The sequence below is a fragment of the Pelophylax lessonae genome, assembly GCF_965119305.1.
Source record: "Pelophylax lessonae genome assembly, chromosome: 11".
Taxonomy (NCBI): Eukaryota; Metazoa; Chordata; class Amphibia; order Anura; family Ranidae; genus Pelophylax; species Pelophylax lessonae.
This window is the reverse complement of record NC_138778.1, coordinates 153,776,508-153,795,097: the sequence shown is the minus strand read 5'-3', so window position 1 is coordinate 153,795,097 and position 18,590 is coordinate 153,776,508. Positions and strand designations below refer to the sequence as shown.

Sequence of the window (18,590 nt, the reverse complement as noted above, 5' to 3'; positions counted from 1 at the left end):
CACCTAATCTAGTGTTGTCTAGTTTTTGGGTGCAATGCTCAGCTATAACACTTGGTTCCTGGTTCCAGACTGGAGCAAGCTGTTTCTTGACTTAAGCACCTGGTGGTCCATCACAGCCACCTATTCCAGATTCTTTCCAAAGGCAACCTCCCACCACTTAAAGCAGAACTTTACCCATAACAGCTTTATAAAAAGTAATGTTCTTTAGTAAATTGCCTCCAGCATTGCTCCAGTTTCTTCTTACTGGAAGCTGCCATTTTGCTGAAGCCCAGAGCTCATGAGCACCAGTAAATCCTAAGGCTGTCAGTAGGTTGGCCTCTAGTGGCTCTGATTTTCTGCACAATGCCAAAAATGGAGAGCACCTGAGCATGTGCAGAGCAGGATGAGACAGTGTATTACTGGATCTTACACAGTATAAGCACTTATTCTCAATGTTTTACATAGCTTTGCTTGCAAAAGGGACCAGCCTGAAGTGATCCAGCAGGACTTAATTTTCTGACGAAAGTTCCACTTTAAGAGCGGAAGATTTTGCTGCTCAATGACCAGGCCACTTTTTTCAACTTGGCACTGCGCAACTTTAATTGACAGTTGTGTGGTCATGCAATGCTGTACCCAAACAAAATTTACGTCCTTTTTTTCCCCACCAACAGAGCTTTCATTTGCTGGTATTTGATCACCTCTGCGCTTTTTATTTTTTGCATTATTAAAAAAAAAAAAAAGAGCGGAAATGTTGCGAAAAATTTACATTTTCTACTTTGACTGTTAAATATCCAATATATTAAATTTTTGTCATGTATTTAGGCCAAAATGTATTTAGCTACATGTCTTTGACAAAAAAAAAATCTTAATGAGCGTATTTTTATCCACTTTAAGACCGGAAGATTTTACCCCCTTCCTGACCAGGCCATATTTTGTGATTTGGCACTGCGTTACTTTAACGGACAATTGCGCGGTCGTGCGACGCTTTACCTAAACAAAATTTATGTTCTTTTTTTCCGAGAAATAGAGCTTTCTTTTGGTGGTATATGATCACCTGTGCGATTTTTCTTTTTTTTTATTTTTGAAAAAAAGTGCGAGTAAAGTAGTAATAGTAATGTCGGCGATCCACGATTTTTTTTGCGGGACTGTGACATTGCGGCAGACAGATCGGACCCCTAACTGACATTTTTGACACTTTTAGGGGGGGGGGGGGATCCAGTGACATTACTACAGTAATCAGTGCTATAAATATGCACTGGTACTGTAATAATGACACTGGCAGGGAAGGGGTTAACACTGTTGGTGATCAAGGGGTTAAATGTATGCCTCATGCTTACTGATGTGTGTGGGGGGAGGGGGTTCGGTGACAGAGACAGAGATCGCAGGTTCAGCTATGCTGAATCCTGTGATCTCTCCCTGTCTGTCACAGAAGATCCGCCTGCTTTGTTTACACAAGCAGGCGGATCTTCTCACACTTTCCCTGACAATCGGGGAAGAGAGGAGGCGATCGCCACCTCTCCTCCTGCGACCCAACTCCTGCTGTGTCTAAACACAGCGGGAGCGACTCGCCAAGACCACTAGGAGTCCAGTGATGCAGGGGAGCCGACCTGCCGCAGTAATATTACTGTGAGCAGTCGGCAAGTGGTTAACCAGTTACCGCCTGGCTTATTGCAGACTTGACTGCCAAGCGGGATTCTCCTCCTTCTGGGTGGACGTCAAATGACGTTCTCCTGGTCACGCTGCCAGTGTGCATGTCAATCAATGGTGAGCCATGTCCCTCGGAGACAGCGCATTACCAATCAGGGTAAAGAGCCAATGACATTGACTCTTTACCATGTGATCAGCTGTGTTCAATCTCAGCTAAACCCATGTAAACAAATGCCAGTTATCGGCATTTTCATTCCTCAGCACTGGCAGTGTGTGGGAAAAGGAAAGCCGATAACCAGCTATCCTGTGACAGGGGACATTTACACTGATAATCAGTGCAGCCCCATCAGTGCAGCATATCAGTGCCCATCAGTGCAGCCTCATCAGTGCCCATAAAATGTTATAACAGAAGAAAAGAAGAAAAAGAAATGTTTTTCTAAATGTCTGTCTTTTTTTTTTTTCATTTGTTTATCAAAAATAGAGCCTGACGCTAACAAAAAAGGAAAGTGAAATATGCCACCACTGCAAAAAAACATTATACCCAAGTCTAAGGTCTAAGGTAAATACATATGAGTGTTCAGCCTTTTTTGTGAATCCCATAAAGTACCCCTGCCATACTACATGTCCAGAAAAATCATACAAAATTTAAGCATTAACTGTTCCCTGTATCCCCTCCCTGTTCTTTGAACAGAGGTCATGATAATGTTTCATTGTCTACTGAGCAGGCTAGAAGTTAATCAATCACAACAAAATTCTACCTCTTTTAAAAGCGATCAGAGGGCATTTGCAAAGCAGCTGGGAGGAGTCCCCTCGTCGCCGCACCCCCACGCCACAAACATATGTACTGCACACAGTTGCAGAGTTGTAGCAGCATAATCACTTGCGCTCAGTGGCATTAGGCCCACAAACACGATGGGGGTATACATTTTTGCTGTGTCCATGATCACGGCATGCACACATCCCCCCCCCCCCTGCCTGCTGTGATGGGTTAAGGAGGGCATTCGGGGGAGGTAATATAGCAAAACCACCTATTTTTACCACCCCCTCCCGTCACAGTGTAAACTGGGCCTAACAGCTTAGGAGCACAAGTTGTATATTTGCAGCCCCCAGCACCTCCTGGTTTAGAGGTGCAAATGCGAGTGCCCCCTGCAGACCTGTGCTGTAATTGGACAGAGGTCTAAGCAAGTTGCACCTGAAATTGTCAAAAATAGTGCAGTGTGGCACCACAAAGTCGACGTCTCACCAATTTGAACAGTTCCAATAGCGTGCAACTTGTCATGCGACCTGTCAAAATGCATGGCAAGTTACACTGATGTGAACAGGGGCTCGAGGCTTGCTTGAATTAGACCAGGCACCTTCTACACTTTAACCACTTGCCGCTCACCCTATAGCCAAAAGACGGCTAAAGCAAAAGGCCAATCACAGAGGCCCTTTACCACATAATCAGCTGTCAGCCAATGACAGCTGATCACAGATGTAAACACAAGCTGGACATTAATGGCTGTGTGTTGAGTTATTTTGAGGGGACAGATAATTGACACTGTTATACAAGCTGTACACTCACTACTTTACATTGTACCAAAGTGTCATTTCTTCAGTGTTGTCACATGAAAGCTATAATAAAATATTTACAAAAATGTGAGGGGTGTACTCACTTTTGTGAGATACTGTAAGTGCCCATCAGTGCCACCTCATCAGTGTCCACCAGTTCAGCCTCATCAGTGCCCATCAGTTCAGCCTCCTCAGTGCCCACCAGTTCAGACTCATCCGTGCCCACAAGTTCAGACTCATCCGTGCCCACCAGTTCAGACTCATCCGTGCCCACTAGTTCAGACTCATCAGTGCCCACCAGTTCAGACTCATCAGTGCCCACCAGTTCAGCCTCATCAGTGCCCACCAGTTCAGCCTCATCAGTGAACATTAGTGAAGGAGAAAAAATAACTGTTTGCAAAATGTTTAACATATTATGTAAATGTTTTTTTTTGTTTTGTTTTCTTTTTCAAAATGTTCGGTCTTTTTTTGTCTGTTTAGCAAAAAATAAAAAACCTATTGGTGATTAAAAAACACCAAAAGAATTTTTTTTTTTTTTTTTTTTAAAAGTTAAAAATTTGATTTGGGTACAGTGTTGTATGATTGCGCAATTGTCATTCAAAGTGTGACAGCTCCGAAATCTGAAAATTGGCCTGGGCAGGAAGGGGGTAAAAGTGCCTAGTAAGCAAGTGGTTATTTATAGGCATAAAATAAACTAAAGGTCCATCATGGGATGATAAAGTGTACTTGCAATTATATAAGGGGTGGAAAACAAACTGCACGTTTAAAGGCTGCATTAATGTAACACTGTCCATCACCATGGCGCAGGGCTAGGCTGCCATTTACAGCTAAGCAGTGACGCCGTTTCTTTGAAGGCAGATGGACTAATTCGGAGGAAGGCAACTAACGACCATCCTTGTATTGGATTTTGGATTTCCATATCTTGAGTGATCACATTAAATGCTAGCGTTCTGGGAGCAGGAGAAACAGAAGGATATAGGATATGGTTTGTTTCCATGGTCACGTAACTTTCATCACTGCAAAATAACAAGATAACCTTCATCCATATTTTATGGTAGATTTTTCCTATAGCTACATAAAGTAATGGGTAAACAGGTATACATAAAACCCAATTTCCTCCAGCATTAAGGGTGTATATAAATGGATCTGTCAATGCCGCTACCATATACCATAGCTGTGGTGACAGCTCTGTAAGCCACAATCAAATAGGATAGTGGCCGGTCTGTCTAGGATATTCCATTTATCTCAACATCTTGGTTAAATAATTGGAAGGGGGGATTACCATACCATGAAGGGATCAGGACTTCACTGCACTATATGCACCAATCAGCCATAACATTATGATTTTCTTGTTACAATGGTATCTGAAAGTCAGTGGGATATATAAGGCAACAAGTAAACATGTTGTCCCTTTAGTTGAAAGCTGAAAAACTGAGCATTGCAGTTTGTTGTGTATGGGGCTGGGTAGCCACAGACCGGTCCGGGTGCCCATGCTGACTCAAAAGCACCTTGCACTGGGCAAATAAGCATCAGAACTGGACTAAGGAGCAATAAAAGTAGGTGGCCTGGTCTGACAAATCACGTTTTCTTTTACATCATGTCGATGGCTGAGTGCGTCACTTACCTAGTGAAGAGATGGCACTAGGATGCAGTATGGGAAGAAGGAAAGCCGTCAGAGGCATTGTGATGCTTTGGATAATGTCCTGCTGGGATCTCTTGACTCCTGCCATTTATGTGGATGTTACTTGACATGTACCACCTACCTAAACATTGTTGGTGACAAAGTACACCCCTTCACGGAAATGGCATTCTCTGATGGCAATGGCCTTTTTCAGTAGGATAATGTTCCCTGCTAAGCTGCAAGAATGATGACAGGCTATGGGTGGCAAGTGAGACACTGCATCTGGTGGCAGCCTATGGGTGGCAAGTGACAAGTTGAATCTGGTGGCATGTTATGGGTGGCAAGTGACACACTGCATCTGGTGGCAGCCTATGGGTGGCAAGTGACACACTGCATCTGGTGGCAGGCTATGGGTGGCAAGTGACAAGTTGAATCTGGTGGCAGGTTATGGGTGGCAAGTGACACACTGCATCTGGTGGCAGCCTATGGGTGGCGAGTGACATGCTGCATCTGGTGGCAGGCTATGGGTGGCAAGTGACAGGTTGCATCTGGTGGCAGGCGATAGTGGCAAGTGACAAACTGCATCTGGTGGCAGGAGATGTGGCAAGTGACAAGCTGCATCTGGTGGCAGGCGATGGTGGCAAGTGACAAGCTGCATCTGGTGGCAGGCTGCGGGTAGCAAGTGACAAGCTGCATCTGGTGGTAGGTGACTGTGGCAAGTGACAAGCTGCATCTGGTGGCAGGCGATGTGGCAAGTGACAAGCTGCATCTGGTGGCAGGCTGCGGGTAGCAAGTGACAAGCTGCATCTGGTGGTAGGTGACTGTGGCAAGCTGCATCTGGTGGCAGACAATGTGGCAAGTGACAAGCTGCATCTGCTGGCAGGCTACAGGTGGCAAGTGACAAGCTGCATCTGGTGGCAGGCGAGGTGGCAAGTGACAAGCTGCATCTGGTGGCAGGCGATGGTGGCAAGTGACAAGCTGCATCTGGTGGCAGGCGAGGTGGCAAGTGACAAGCTGCATCTGGTGGCAGGCGAGGTGGCAAGTGACAAGCTGCATCTGCTGGTAGGCTACAGGTGGCAAGTTTCAGGCTACAGGTGGCAAGTGACAAGCTGCAACTGGTGGCAGGCAATGGTGGCAAGTGACAAGCTGCATCTGGTGGCAGGCTACAGGTGGCAAGTGATTTCATGCAGGCTGGGGGCTCTATGAACTAAAATGAAAGCTTTTAGCCTGCAAATGAACATCGCCACTAGGGTTGCACCAATATCGGTATCAGTGCCATTATTAAGCATTTGCACGTGTATTGGTACTCATGCAAATGCACGATACATGAAACCGATACTTTCAGGCTCGGTTCTTTCAACTGTCAGCGGGATTCCCCCACTGACAGCTGAAATGTAAAAAAAAAAAAAGTCAATTATCGGTTGTTAAGGAGTGGGGCTGCTGTGTCTGTAACAAAAAATAACTCATTTAGCTGTCAGTGGGGTTCCTCTGTTGACAGCTAAAGTGTTAAAGAAGTCTGGGCAATTGGAGCTGTCATGAAAAAGCAGCCAGGCAATGTTTATCAACAACATTGCTCATTAAATAAAGATAAAAATAAACAGTTTCTTTTTGTATCTTTCTATTTCTTCGTCTACAGATCAAAGGGATGAACTTCGATCTGCAGATGAAATCAAGTAGAGCAAACTGTCAAGTAAAAAATATATATATATATATATATATATATATATATATATATATATATATTTTTTTTTTTTTTTTTTGTGTGTCGTGTGTTTTTTTTATTTTTATTAACCACTTGCTGACCAGCCGCTGGAGTTAAAAAGGCGGCAGGTTCCTGTACAGCGGTTCGCTGGAGCGATCCTGGGGACGCGCGCGCCCACTCGCCAGCGGGGAAGTCAATCCACGGAATCGGCGGCTGCGATTGCCGCGGGGCACCCGCGATCACTTTCTGTGAAGAGAGAACGGCGGTCTGCTGTTTTAAATGCTGCAGACCGTTGTTCTCTCAGGAATCAATGCAGAGCTCCTGCGTTCCTCCTATATAGGATCACAGGTCTCTGTGTTGATTTCACAAGCCCATCCCCCCACAGTTAGAAAACACAACCCTAAGCTCACATTTTAACCCTTTCATCGCCCCTGGGTTAACCCCCATCCCTGCCAGTGTCATTATTACAGTAACAGTGCATATTTTTAGCACTGATTACTGTAGTAATGCCACTGGTCCCCCCAAAAGTGTCAAAAATGTCAGTAAGGGGTCCGATATGTCCTCCGCAATGTCGCAGCCCTGCTAAAAATCGCTAATTGCCGCCATTACTAGAAAAAAATAAATAGAAATTACAAATCTTTCCCTAGTTTGTACACGCGATAACTTTTGCGCAAATCAAAATACACTTATTGAGATTTTTTTTTTTTACCACAAATATGTAGCAGAAAACAAATTGGCCTCAAATAATGAGAAAATTTAGATTTTTTTCAATTGTTTTTATTGGGAATGTTATAAAGCAGAAAGTGAAAAATATTGTGTTTTTTTTTTTTTAGAATTGTCGCTTTTTTTCTGTTTATAGCGCAAAAAATAAGGACATCAATTTTATTTGGGTACGGCGTCGCACTGTCCGTTAAAGTAACGCAGTGCCGAATTACAAAAACAGGACCTGGCCATAAAGGGGGAAAATCTTCTGGTCCAGAAGTGATTAAATGTTCCTATTTAACCCCTTATTAGCCCTTAATTTACTCTTATCAGCCTTAATTAACTCCCTATTCTCCTCCATTTAATAATTATTTTCCTGCGGATTAGCCCCGTTCACACTGGGACGATCCGACTTCCCGGGGCGACCTCCCAGGTCGCGGTGCGAGCAGCGCGCCACGACCTCGGAGCAGCCGGCACGGACTTCATATCATTGAAGTCTATGACGGTCGCTCCGGGTCGCCCCAAAGAAGCTCCGGACCCTTTTTCTAAGTCGGAGCGACTTGTGTCGCTCCTATTAGAACGGGTCCATACCTTCTCTATGGAAGGCGACCTACGGCGACCTGTGTGGCGACCAGGTCGCCTCACAGGTCGCCCCAGTGTGAACGGGGACTTATTTTTTTGTTGTTTACTTCTATTTTATAAACTATTAATAAACAAAACTTTTTTTGTTTGCTTTGTTTAACATATACTTACACGTTTCACATTGAAAAAAGCGCAAAATTTTAACAAAATAAATGTATTTATTTTGGAAAGAACTTTGGCTGACAGCTGAAGTGTAAACAAAAACAGTTGCAGTAGGTATCGGTAATTGGTATTGGCGAGTACTAAAAAAAGAGAAAATTCGGTACTCAAACTTTTTGTAAAAAAAAAAGAAAATGATATTGGTGCATCCCTAATCGACACCTTCACATACTGTCATGTATTTATTCGTGCATTTTTCAGATACAATTACACTATTATCTGTGTTTTGTGTACCATTTTTGTACATATCTCAGCCCATAACATAGCAGGGTTATTTTCTCTAATAAAACAGTGTACCATATAAAAACCTGAAATGTCCTTAGTAAATAATAAATATGTATACTGTACAAATTATTTAAGCGTGTAAATTAATCATGGACATTGTGTTATGGTAACTGATGCATGCTGATGATGCAAAACTTGACCTGGGAATCAATCGCCCCTGGTCATGAAAGGGTTAAAGCCTTTTGGCTTCACGGCTGGTTACCTACTGCGCATGTGCGAAGAGCACTGGGCTCTCTAATTGGCCCGGCGGGGGGAGGGGGGGTGTAACCTGTCAAAAACAGGTACCCGTTCCCCAATGAAAGGTGCCAGACACGGCACCAGAGGGGGGGGGGGGGGGGAGGAAGCAGGGAAGCAGAAGAGCGGAAGTTCCATTTTTGGGTGAAACTCGAATTTAACCACTTGACCTCCGGAAGATTTACCCCCCTTCTTGACCTTGACCCGCCCACCTCTTATTTTGTGCACTATAAACCAAAAAAGCCCACAATTTTGAAAAAAAAAATAAAATTATATATATATTATACTTTCTGCTATAAAACATATCCAATAAAAAAATGATGAAAAAAAAATTCACATTGCTTTATGAATTTAGACCAATATCTATTCTGATACAAATTTTTGGTAAAAAAAAAAAAAAAAATCACAATAAGCGTATATTGATTGGTTTACGCAAAAATTATTGCACCTACAAACTAGGGATCGACCCGATATTTTTTTTAGGGTCGATACCAATACCAGTTTTCTGGCCACCCTTCAGGCCATTAGCCAATACTAGGTGCCGATATTCTGTTTTTCTTTTTATACTGTCCTTATAAATTTTTTGCATTTTTTATCACTTTTATTTCTGTCACAAGGATCCCTCTTTATGGAGGGATCTGGGGCCTGTAAGACCAGAAACCCCTAGTCTGCACTTAAAAGCATTCAAATCACCAATTGGAGACCTGATCAGAGCCGAATCCAGCTTTGTGCGTGTCTTCTGCCAGCTGGCAGATGTGCTGGCTGTTTGCTCGGGCCTCCCGATTGGAGAGGAGACCCAGGTGGAGCAGGGGGGGGGGGTTGTCCCCTCCCGCTGCTTGTAATAACAGCTGAGCGGCTGATTAGCCGCATCGTTTGTTACTACAAGAAAGCAGACCATTGAGTCTAAACAACGGTACTGGGGTGGTAGCTCTAGCCACAGGTATCACCCCAGTACAACCCCTTGAAACAATATCGGTCATATCAGAAAGTGATGTGACAGATACCGATTCTTCAAAATCATGGAATATCAGTCCCCCGATATTCCGCCGCACCAATCAGTCAACTCCTACTACAAACTATGGGATATTTATTTATTTATTTATTTTTACTAGTAATGACAGCGATATTCGACTTATAGCAGGACTGCGATATTGCAACGGACATTCGGACACTAGCTGACACTTTTTACAATTTTTGGGGACCAGTGACACTAATACAGTGATCAGTGCTAAAAATATGCACTGTCACTGTACTATTGACACTGGCAGGGAAGGGGTTACCATCAGGGGGCGATCAAAGGGCTAACTGTGCCTAGCCTGTGTTTTACTACAGTGCAGGAGGTGCTTTTACTAGGGAAAGATATGCATTCTAGTCCCTGCTTAGCAAGAACACAGGATCCATGCTTTCCCGTCTGACAGAACGGCGATCTGCCTTCTTTACATGGACAAACAGCCGTTTAGCCTCTCTGCAGGATGACTGGCGGGTGCCGCTGTATCCGCCGATCACCTCTCGCTGTGTGTGATATCCTACCCAGATATGTCGGACCACGTATATATACATGATCAGGCGCAAAGGTGCCACCCTTTAGCAGTAAAACTGTAACAGGGCGGACCTTAAGTAGTTAAAGCATGTGTAAACCCTCACCTTGTAAAACAACCAATTTAGTTTAAAATTTAAATAAAAGGAAAAACATCTGTCTATAGATATAAAAAAGTCATCATAAATACCTTTTTTCCCCTTTTTTATAAGTGATCACATTCCCTCTGTTCTCAGCTGCATAAGAGCTGGGGGGGAGGAGAAAGAGCAGCACACTAATCTTCCCAGTGAAAGGCTGTGCAGGGGGAGAGTGTCAGAACAAGTCCGATCATTGGAGGAGAGCTGGCTGGGTTCCCAGCAAAGCCAGAGAACTGACCATGCTGTGCTCTCATGCCAAGTATGGTCAGTTTTTAATAGGAAAGCAGAGGGACTGGCAGAAACACCAAGGATTTTACACAAAGGCAACAATACAAAGAGAAGAGGATACGTGTTCATACAAGTACATGGTACAGCAGACACATATCGGGAATATGAAATGCTGGGTTTACATATTCTTTAACCACTTGCCGACCGCTCACATTGAGTGTACTGCGGCAAAGTGGTTCGTTATCGTCCAGCGACGTAGTACTACGTCGCTGGACTCCTCCCCCTGTAGGCGGCGCTCGTGCGTGTGTTTTCAGTCACAGCGGAAGTCGGGCCAGGGGAGGAGCGGCGGCGATCGCCGCTGCTCTTCCCCAATCGTCGGGGAATCTAGTTTGGAGATCCGCCCGCCTGTGTAAACAGAGCGGGCGGATCTCATAAGTGACAGGGAGTGACAGATTGCAGTGTTCAGCATAGCTGAACCTGTGATCTGTCCCTGTGTCACTCAGTCACCTCCCCCCACACACGTCAGTAAGCACCAGGCATACATTAACCCCTCCCTCTCCAATAAAATGAACCCCTTCCCTGCCAGTGTCATTTTTACAGTAACAGTGCATATATATAGCAGTGATTACTGCAGTAATGTCACTGGTAACCCCAAAAGTGTCAAAAATGTCAGTCAAGGGTCCGATCTGTCCGCTGCAATGTCGCAGTCCCGCAAAAAAAATTGCAGATTGTCGCCATTACTCGTTAAAAAAAAAAAACACCAAAAATGACAAAAATCTTTCCCTTAGTTAGTAAACGCAATAACTTTTGCGCAAACCAATCAAAATACGCTTATTGTGATTTTTTTTTTACCAAACATATGTAGCAGAAAACGAATTGGCCAAAAATTAAAAAAAATTTTGATTTTTACATTTTTTTGGGGGAATTTCATATAAAAAAATGTTAAAAATATTGTTATTTTTTCAAAATAAACGCTCTTTTTTTGTTTATAGCGCAAAAAGTAAAAATCGCACAGGTGATCAATTACCACCAAAAGAAAGCTCTATTGGTGGGAAAAAAAGGGCGTAAATTTTGTTTGTGTACGGCGTCGCACGACCGCGCAATTGTCAGTTAAATTCGCACAGCGCAGAATTGCAAAAAGTGGCCCAGACGTAAGACAGCAAAATCCTCCGGTGGTAAAGTGGTTAAGGGACAATGTAGATTTCATGAAGTTTCATACTCAGAAGAAAGTCAAATACAGTATGCACTAGGTGCTTCCGAGATCTTTTCACTCACAGGTGACTTGCTTTAACCACTTTAATACCAGCCACCGCAGATATACTGTGGTAGGCTGGCTCTCCTGCGCAAACCGACGTAGGGGGTATGTCAGTTCGTAGGAGCGGGTTTTGGGCACGCGCCGGCGGCAGCACGATCGTGCACCCACTCTTTAGCCCTGCAACTAAGCAACGGGTCCAGCCGCCGGGAACCCAATGATCGCTGCAGGGACTGACAGAAGCCAATGTGCCGTTGTAAACACATCACACCGCTCATCTGTCACTGATTGAAACAGGGCTCCTGTGTTCCTATTATTTCGGAACACAGGAGCCTGTTTCCATCCACCAAGTCTGGCCCCCACACAGTTAGAATCACCCCCTATGCTCATATTTAACCCTTTGATCGTCCCTGGTGTTAACCCCTTCCCTAACATTGTCATTACAGTGACAGTGCATATTTTTATCACTGATTACTGTAATAAGGTCACTGGTCCCCCCCAAAAGTGTCAAAAAAAAAAAAAAAAAGATCGCTGCCTTTTCTAGTAAAAAATAAAATAAATAAAAATGGCATAAAAAATATCCCCTAGTTTGTAGACGTGATAACTTTTGCATAAACCAATCAATATACGCTTACTGGGATTTTTTTTTTTTACCAAAAACGTAGCAGAGTACATATTGGCCTAAAATGATGAAGAAATTAGATTTTTATTTTTTTTTTTTTTTACTTTTTTTTTTTTATTGGATATATTTAATAGCAGAAAATAAAAAAAATATTGTCACTCTTTTCTTGTTTATAGCGCAAAAAATAAAAATTGCACAGGTGATCAAAAGAAAGCTCTATTTGTGGGGAAAAAAGGACATCAATTTTATTTGGGTACAGCGTTCACACCTATGCGATCTGATTCCTGCCCGAATTGACAGTTCGCACTGAAATATGTGAACAGATCTGGGGGTGTCATTAACTTTGTATTGACACTCCCAGCAGTTGGCATATGGCAGTGTGAACTGCCTGCGAGTGGGGAGCAGCGCAGTGGATTCGCAGGGTTCCCACATCGCACCAATGTGAACCGGCCCTAAAGCTGCTTTCATTTATTGACTTGGGGAATAAAAGTGACTCAGATTCAAACAAAATGTGGTAAATGAGTTGGCCTTCAAGTTAGGCCAACTTAGGGCTCATCTACATGGGCATTTGTTTGCCTCTGAGCTTCCCCATGCAAACCAATGTGAATGCAAAAGCAACTCAAAGTAGATCAAAGAAACAAAAAATGAGCTTAGCCACCTCCTTCCGAAGCCTATTCTGACACTTCGCTCCTACATGTAAAAATCTACTTTTTTTTTTGCTAGAAAATTACTTAGAACCCCAAAAGATAATATATATTTTTTTTTTTTTTTTTAGCAGAGACCCCATAGAATAAAATGGTGTGTGTCGCAATTTTTTTTATGTCACACTGTATTTGCGCAGCGGTTTTTCAAACGCATTTATTTTGGGAAAAAAAACACATTCATGAATAAAAAAAATAAAAAAAACAGAAAAGTTCTCCCAATTTTTTTGTATAATATGAAAGATGATGTTAAGTTGAGTAAAAAGATACCCAACATGTCACGCTTTAAAATTGCATCTGCCCCTGGAATGGCCGCAAACTACGGTGCTTAAAATTCTCAATAGGTGACACTTTAAACGCCTTTACAGGTTACCAGTTTGGAGTGGCACAGAAGGTCTGGTGCTAGAATTATTGCGCTCGCTCTGACGTGGCCCCACCTGAAAACAAAATGCAGGTTTGTCGCCGCTTACAAATGCGAGTGGGACCAACATGTGCGTTCACAATAGGCGCATGAGCAAGGGGGGACAGGGGCAGTTTAAAATGTTTTTACATTTTATTTATTTTTTTAAATTTTGCACCGTATCTTTTTTTTTTTTTTTTTAATCATCTCTTTTATTGCTATCAGAAAGGCTGAGCCACATTACTTGTGATAGCATGGGCCATGACAGATCCTCTTTAAGGAGAGATATAGGGTCTATTAGACCCCAGATCTCTCCTCTGGCATCCAAAGCATCTGATCAAACCAAAATCAATTTTATTAAGTGTATGTTCAGGCTGGTAATGGCTTGTTTACATGAGACTGAAACTGGAAGTGATAAAATCCTCGTCACTTCCAGTTTCTGACATCACACAGTAGGAGGAACAACGTCAGTTCCTCTCACTGTGTCCCAGGAACTGCATTCCGCCGATCAGATGGGGAGTGCCCAGTAACAGGGTTGGGACCCCCTTCCACGCCCTGAAAAAGTGATCCAGCGGTTTTTTAGTCACTAGGATTACTTTTACTTTGTGCAGAATTGCTGGGGCTAAAAAATGATATCTCAAACATTGCTGCAGCGATGACCGAGATATCGCCGTTCCAATCCAGCAAGGTACTGGTATGTTGCTGAACGGGAAGCAGTTAAAAAGGGAGTGGTTGGGTGAGGGGACAGTAAAAACACAGCCCAGCTGCTCATGTTTACTGCTCCAACACAAGTGTAGTTTATCAACTGACTGCATTTTCTGATCATCAGCATTATAATCACACAGGCAACACAGTCAGCAGATGCTCTATCATGGCTCTGTCAGAGTGTGTCTCATGGCTGTTGGGTGCTGACACTGTACAGCTATATTGAATTTCTGTTTTTGTTTTTTTTTTTTTGTATTTAGCCCTGTGTGGCTGCAATTGTTGTCTTGTCTTTTTATTGAAAGAAACAATAAAAAAATTATCCACTTCCCGCCCGCGCTATAGCCGAAAGATGGCTACACGCAGACCCTAATTCCCGGGAGGGCATCCATGTATGTCCTCCCTTGCATGAGCTCCCTGGGCGCTCCCTGCGGAGCATGTGCGGCTTGCTCTGTGATCAGGGAGTCCATTAGTCCCAGGCCCTTACCACGTTATCAGCTGATGCCAATGACAGCTGATCACGTGTTGTAAACAGCAGCTGGAGATCAGCTTGACCGCGTGCGGAGAGAAAAAAAAGGCAATCGCCGGCTGCTGTCAAGAGGGACATTGGTCCTGAAGAGGAGAGGACCATCTATGCCCCAGTGCCCTCCAGCGCCACCTGCCAGTGCCCACCAGTGTCACCTATCAATGCCCACCAGTGCCCCATCATCAGTGCTGCCTATCACTGTCACCCACCAGTGTTTATCAATGGCCATCAGTGCCACCTATTAGTACCCATAAGTGCCACATATCAGTGCCACCTATCAGTGCCATCTATTCGTGCCAATCAGTGCCGCCTTATCAGTGTCCATCAGTGTCGCCCTATCAATGTCCATCAGTGCAGCCTATCAGTGCCAATAAGTGCAGATTATCAGTGCCTATCAGGGCCCATCAGTGCCGCCTCCTCAGCACACATCAATGAAGGAGAAACATTACCTGTTTGCAAAATTTTATAACAAACTATAAAAACTGTTTTGTTTTTATTTTAAAATTTTCAGGGTTTTTTTTGTTTGTTTAGCAAAAAATAAAAACCCCAGTAGTGATTACCACCAAAAGAAAGCTCCATTTGTTTAAAAAAATGATAAAAATTTAATTTGGGTACAGTGTTGCATGACCGCGCAATTGTCATTCAAAATTCAACAGCGCTGAAAGCTGAGAATTGGCCTGGGCAGGAAGGGGGTTTAAGTGCCCTGTAGGCAAGTGGTTAAAAAAAAAAAAGGTAATTTTGCCTTAATTTTTTGTTTTTGTTTTGTTTAGAACAATTGCAACAACTGATGGCAAAAACAAAAAAACCAAAAAAAAAAAAAAACTTTAAAATAAAATAAGGTAAAAGCTTTCATAAGCTGAACAGCAAGCAATCAGTATAAAAAGTAAAATGTCTCTTTTGAAGACATAATGCAACATTTATTACAATCTGCTACATAAAAGTATGTATATACATTGTGCGCTGGAATGAATGGGATTGAATAAAGGAGGCAAGCTCTTACCTATGGTAGTAATTACTGTAATAGCAAAATAAAAGGAGCCAGCGAATTTCCACTGCTTGCCTGCACGGTGAGGCTCGGACTGCAGAACCACACGCTCAATCTCTCGGTAGTCTTCGTCAGAAAAATGATATTTCTTTTTCAGGTCAGTCCTTTTTTCCTCCAGGATACGTTTTCTAGAGCTTTCAGACTCTGATTCGAGGGCATCAAAGACAGCAGCTCCCACCAAGAGATAGGAAAACATGCATAAAATCAGAGAGAGAGTCCTTATATTCTGCTTCTTCATTTTGTGCAGGAAGAGTGATAATCCCGACTTAAACATCAAACTGGACATTCATTTACAGGCTGACCTGCAAACGTTCCAATTCTACGACAGTTGCTGGCACCAGACAAATCCCCAAGCCATTGGTGGAACCTGAAATATAATAGAATGACTGAGATCGGTGTAAGGATCTCACTGGGGAAGAGCGTCAGGATATCAAACACAACTACACATGTGACTTGCTTCTTTCAATATGTCACAAGGCATGAAAGTAGTGAAAAGTCAGACATGCAAAAAAAATATATATATATATTACTGTACTCCTGCAAATCAGAGGACTGCAGCCTTTGTGTTTGTGAGCAGCGTTAACATATAAGAAGAACTAGGCTATCACCTTTAGCCCCCGTTCAAATCCGGGTGATTTGACAGGTCAAATCGCTGCCTATTGCCGGCAAAGGCACTGTCCCAATCGGTGCAACCGATTTTCAAAAGAATTTCCTGCAATACTTTTGGCGATTTCAGGGGCGACTTCAATAGACATCTGTGTATGAACCTGCTCTTTCAAATCGTCCCTGAACTCGCACTAAAATGCGGGTTTGAAATTGTGCGAGTTACAAACCTGCATTCAATGTGAACCAGGGCCTAAAGAGAGTTGATCTAGGCTCCTTGCACACTAGTGTTTTTCATAAGCTCAAAAAAAGCTAGAAAAAAATGCTGGATGAAATGCTAATAGGACAGGGGTCTCAAAACTGGCAGCCCTCCAGATGTTGCAGAACTTCAAGTCCCATCATGCCTCCGCCTATGGGAATCATGCTTGTAACTGTTAGCCTTGCAATGCAACATGGGAATTTGAGTTCTGCAACAGCTGGAGGGCTACCAGTCCAGTATTGTCCGCTGACAACCGCTGCTATCTGATCCAATCCTGTCCATGAAATCTAGACGGATGGTAACCCTATTTTTCATCCGTCTGGAAGATCGGCTAGGATGAAAAAGGACAGGTGGTTAGTTTTCATCCAATCTCTCATAGAGGATAGCAGGGATCTGACAGCTCAGTCTCTGCAAAGTAAGTGGAAACAGAGCTGTCGTCCGCCTGCTCAGCGGGGATCAGTGGATTGATCCCCCGCGGAGCAAAGCGAAGTCTGCCGGGCGGAATGCCCGTGTGGAAGGGCACTAAATAAAATTGGAGAGTGCAAAATCTGGTGCAGCAAGCATGGTAGCCAATTAGCTTCTAACTTCAGCTTGTTCAATTAAAATTTGACAAAAAGAACCTGGAAGCTGACTGGTTTCCATGCAGGGCTGCACCAGATTTTGCACGCTCCAGTTTTAGCAAATCAACCCCAGTGTCACCTTGCTCATTCAGGGTAAAGTGATATTGTCTTTGTAAAGGGCCGAACCCATAGGGATTTTAGTGGCAGTTGTGATGTAGGCTTGGGCAATGGCGGCTATGCTGAAAAGCGCTTATGCTTACCTTTTCAGCGAGCCACCATTGTCCCAGCCTACATTACAACTGCCACTAAAATCCCTATGTCAGCCCGATGTCGGGGTGCAGTGACACCACTACCCTGGTCATGTGGTAGTGCATGAACCTCGCGATTGGCTGTTACACATGAGCATTGGCGCACAGGAGGTCCCATACTTGTCTATACCTGAAAGCACTGGGTCTTATCGCTGGCTTCAATGGAAGCAGAACACTAGCAAAGATAGAATGATAGATTAGGCAAAGCACTAGGCTAGGTGGGCTGTTAAGCGGTCCTTTAAAAAGATCTCTCATTTCAGTTTTTCAATGTTCTGTCCCTCAGGGGACAAAGTACATGTGTTACTTGGTCACATATTCCGATGTGCCTTGTAAGCCTAGCCATACAAGGCCAAACAAGATGCTTTTCCTTCCCCTCCACGGTCTTCCGACAACAAAGCTAGCAAGTAGTCAGATGTTTGACATCTCATGCTTGTCTCAGCTCCAAGCACTTGCCCAAGATAAATGGCAGCAAGAGGAATGCAGACACATGCCCATCCTTCTGCATTCCTCTTGCCGTCACTTGTCTCTAGCAAGTAATTTGAGTCGAGACAAAAGCTGGTTATCAGTTCCTTGTTGGGTGGCTGAGGGGGACCACCTTGTCCAACTTCATAGCTAGGCTTACAAAACACATAGGAATATGGGACAAAGTACTAAATGTACTTAGTCTCCTGAGGAAGGGGGGGGGGAGCAAACACCCAAAAAATAAATTATTTTTTCTATAAGCCAACTCAAAGTTTCTTACATATTTCAAAGACTCAATGGGTGAAATCCTAACCTACTTTTTTGAGTTTACATGGCTGTACTCATTATTAGGATTCCACACTCCCTGTTGATATTTTTTTTTGTATATGAAAAGGGATGGAACAGAAAAATATGGGCAGAAACTGCAAACCTTCCTAGCATTTAGCACTGGGCTGTGGAGGGGGCGGAAGCAGCTGGCTCAGGCTCACAGCAGCGCACCGAGAGGCCAAGTCAGCTGCCGGTCCAGGGTTCTGGCTGGATCTCGACCATATGGTTGGGATCTTTTCAGAGCCTGGACCAGCTCAGTGACATCATCTGACAGTGGACTGTAGCCCGTTTTCGGCTGAAAACTGGTCACAGGTATGCAGAGTTAAGTGCACTCCTGTGATCCATAGGAGAAGTAGGGCCAAAAAAGGTTTGGCCGTACTTCTCCTTTAAGGATATTTC

At 43.6% G+C, this 18,590-nt stretch overlaps 1 protein-coding gene across 1 annotated transcript in view; it reads right to left on the bottom strand.

Moving 5' to 3' along the window:
* Positions 1-16,034, bottom strand: part of LOC309566576 (potassium channel subfamily K member 9-like) — a 129,211-nt gene extending 113,177 nt beyond the window's left edge. Inside the window, exon 1 of the mRNA XM_082271763.1 lies at positions 15,628-16,034. Coding sequence (XP_082127889.1) covers positions 15,628-15,958 — 331 coding nt within the window. The 5' untranslated portion in view covers positions 15,959-16,034. The remainder of the gene's footprint in view (positions 1-15,627) is intronic.
* Positions 16,035-18,590: the final 2,556 nt, after the last annotated feature.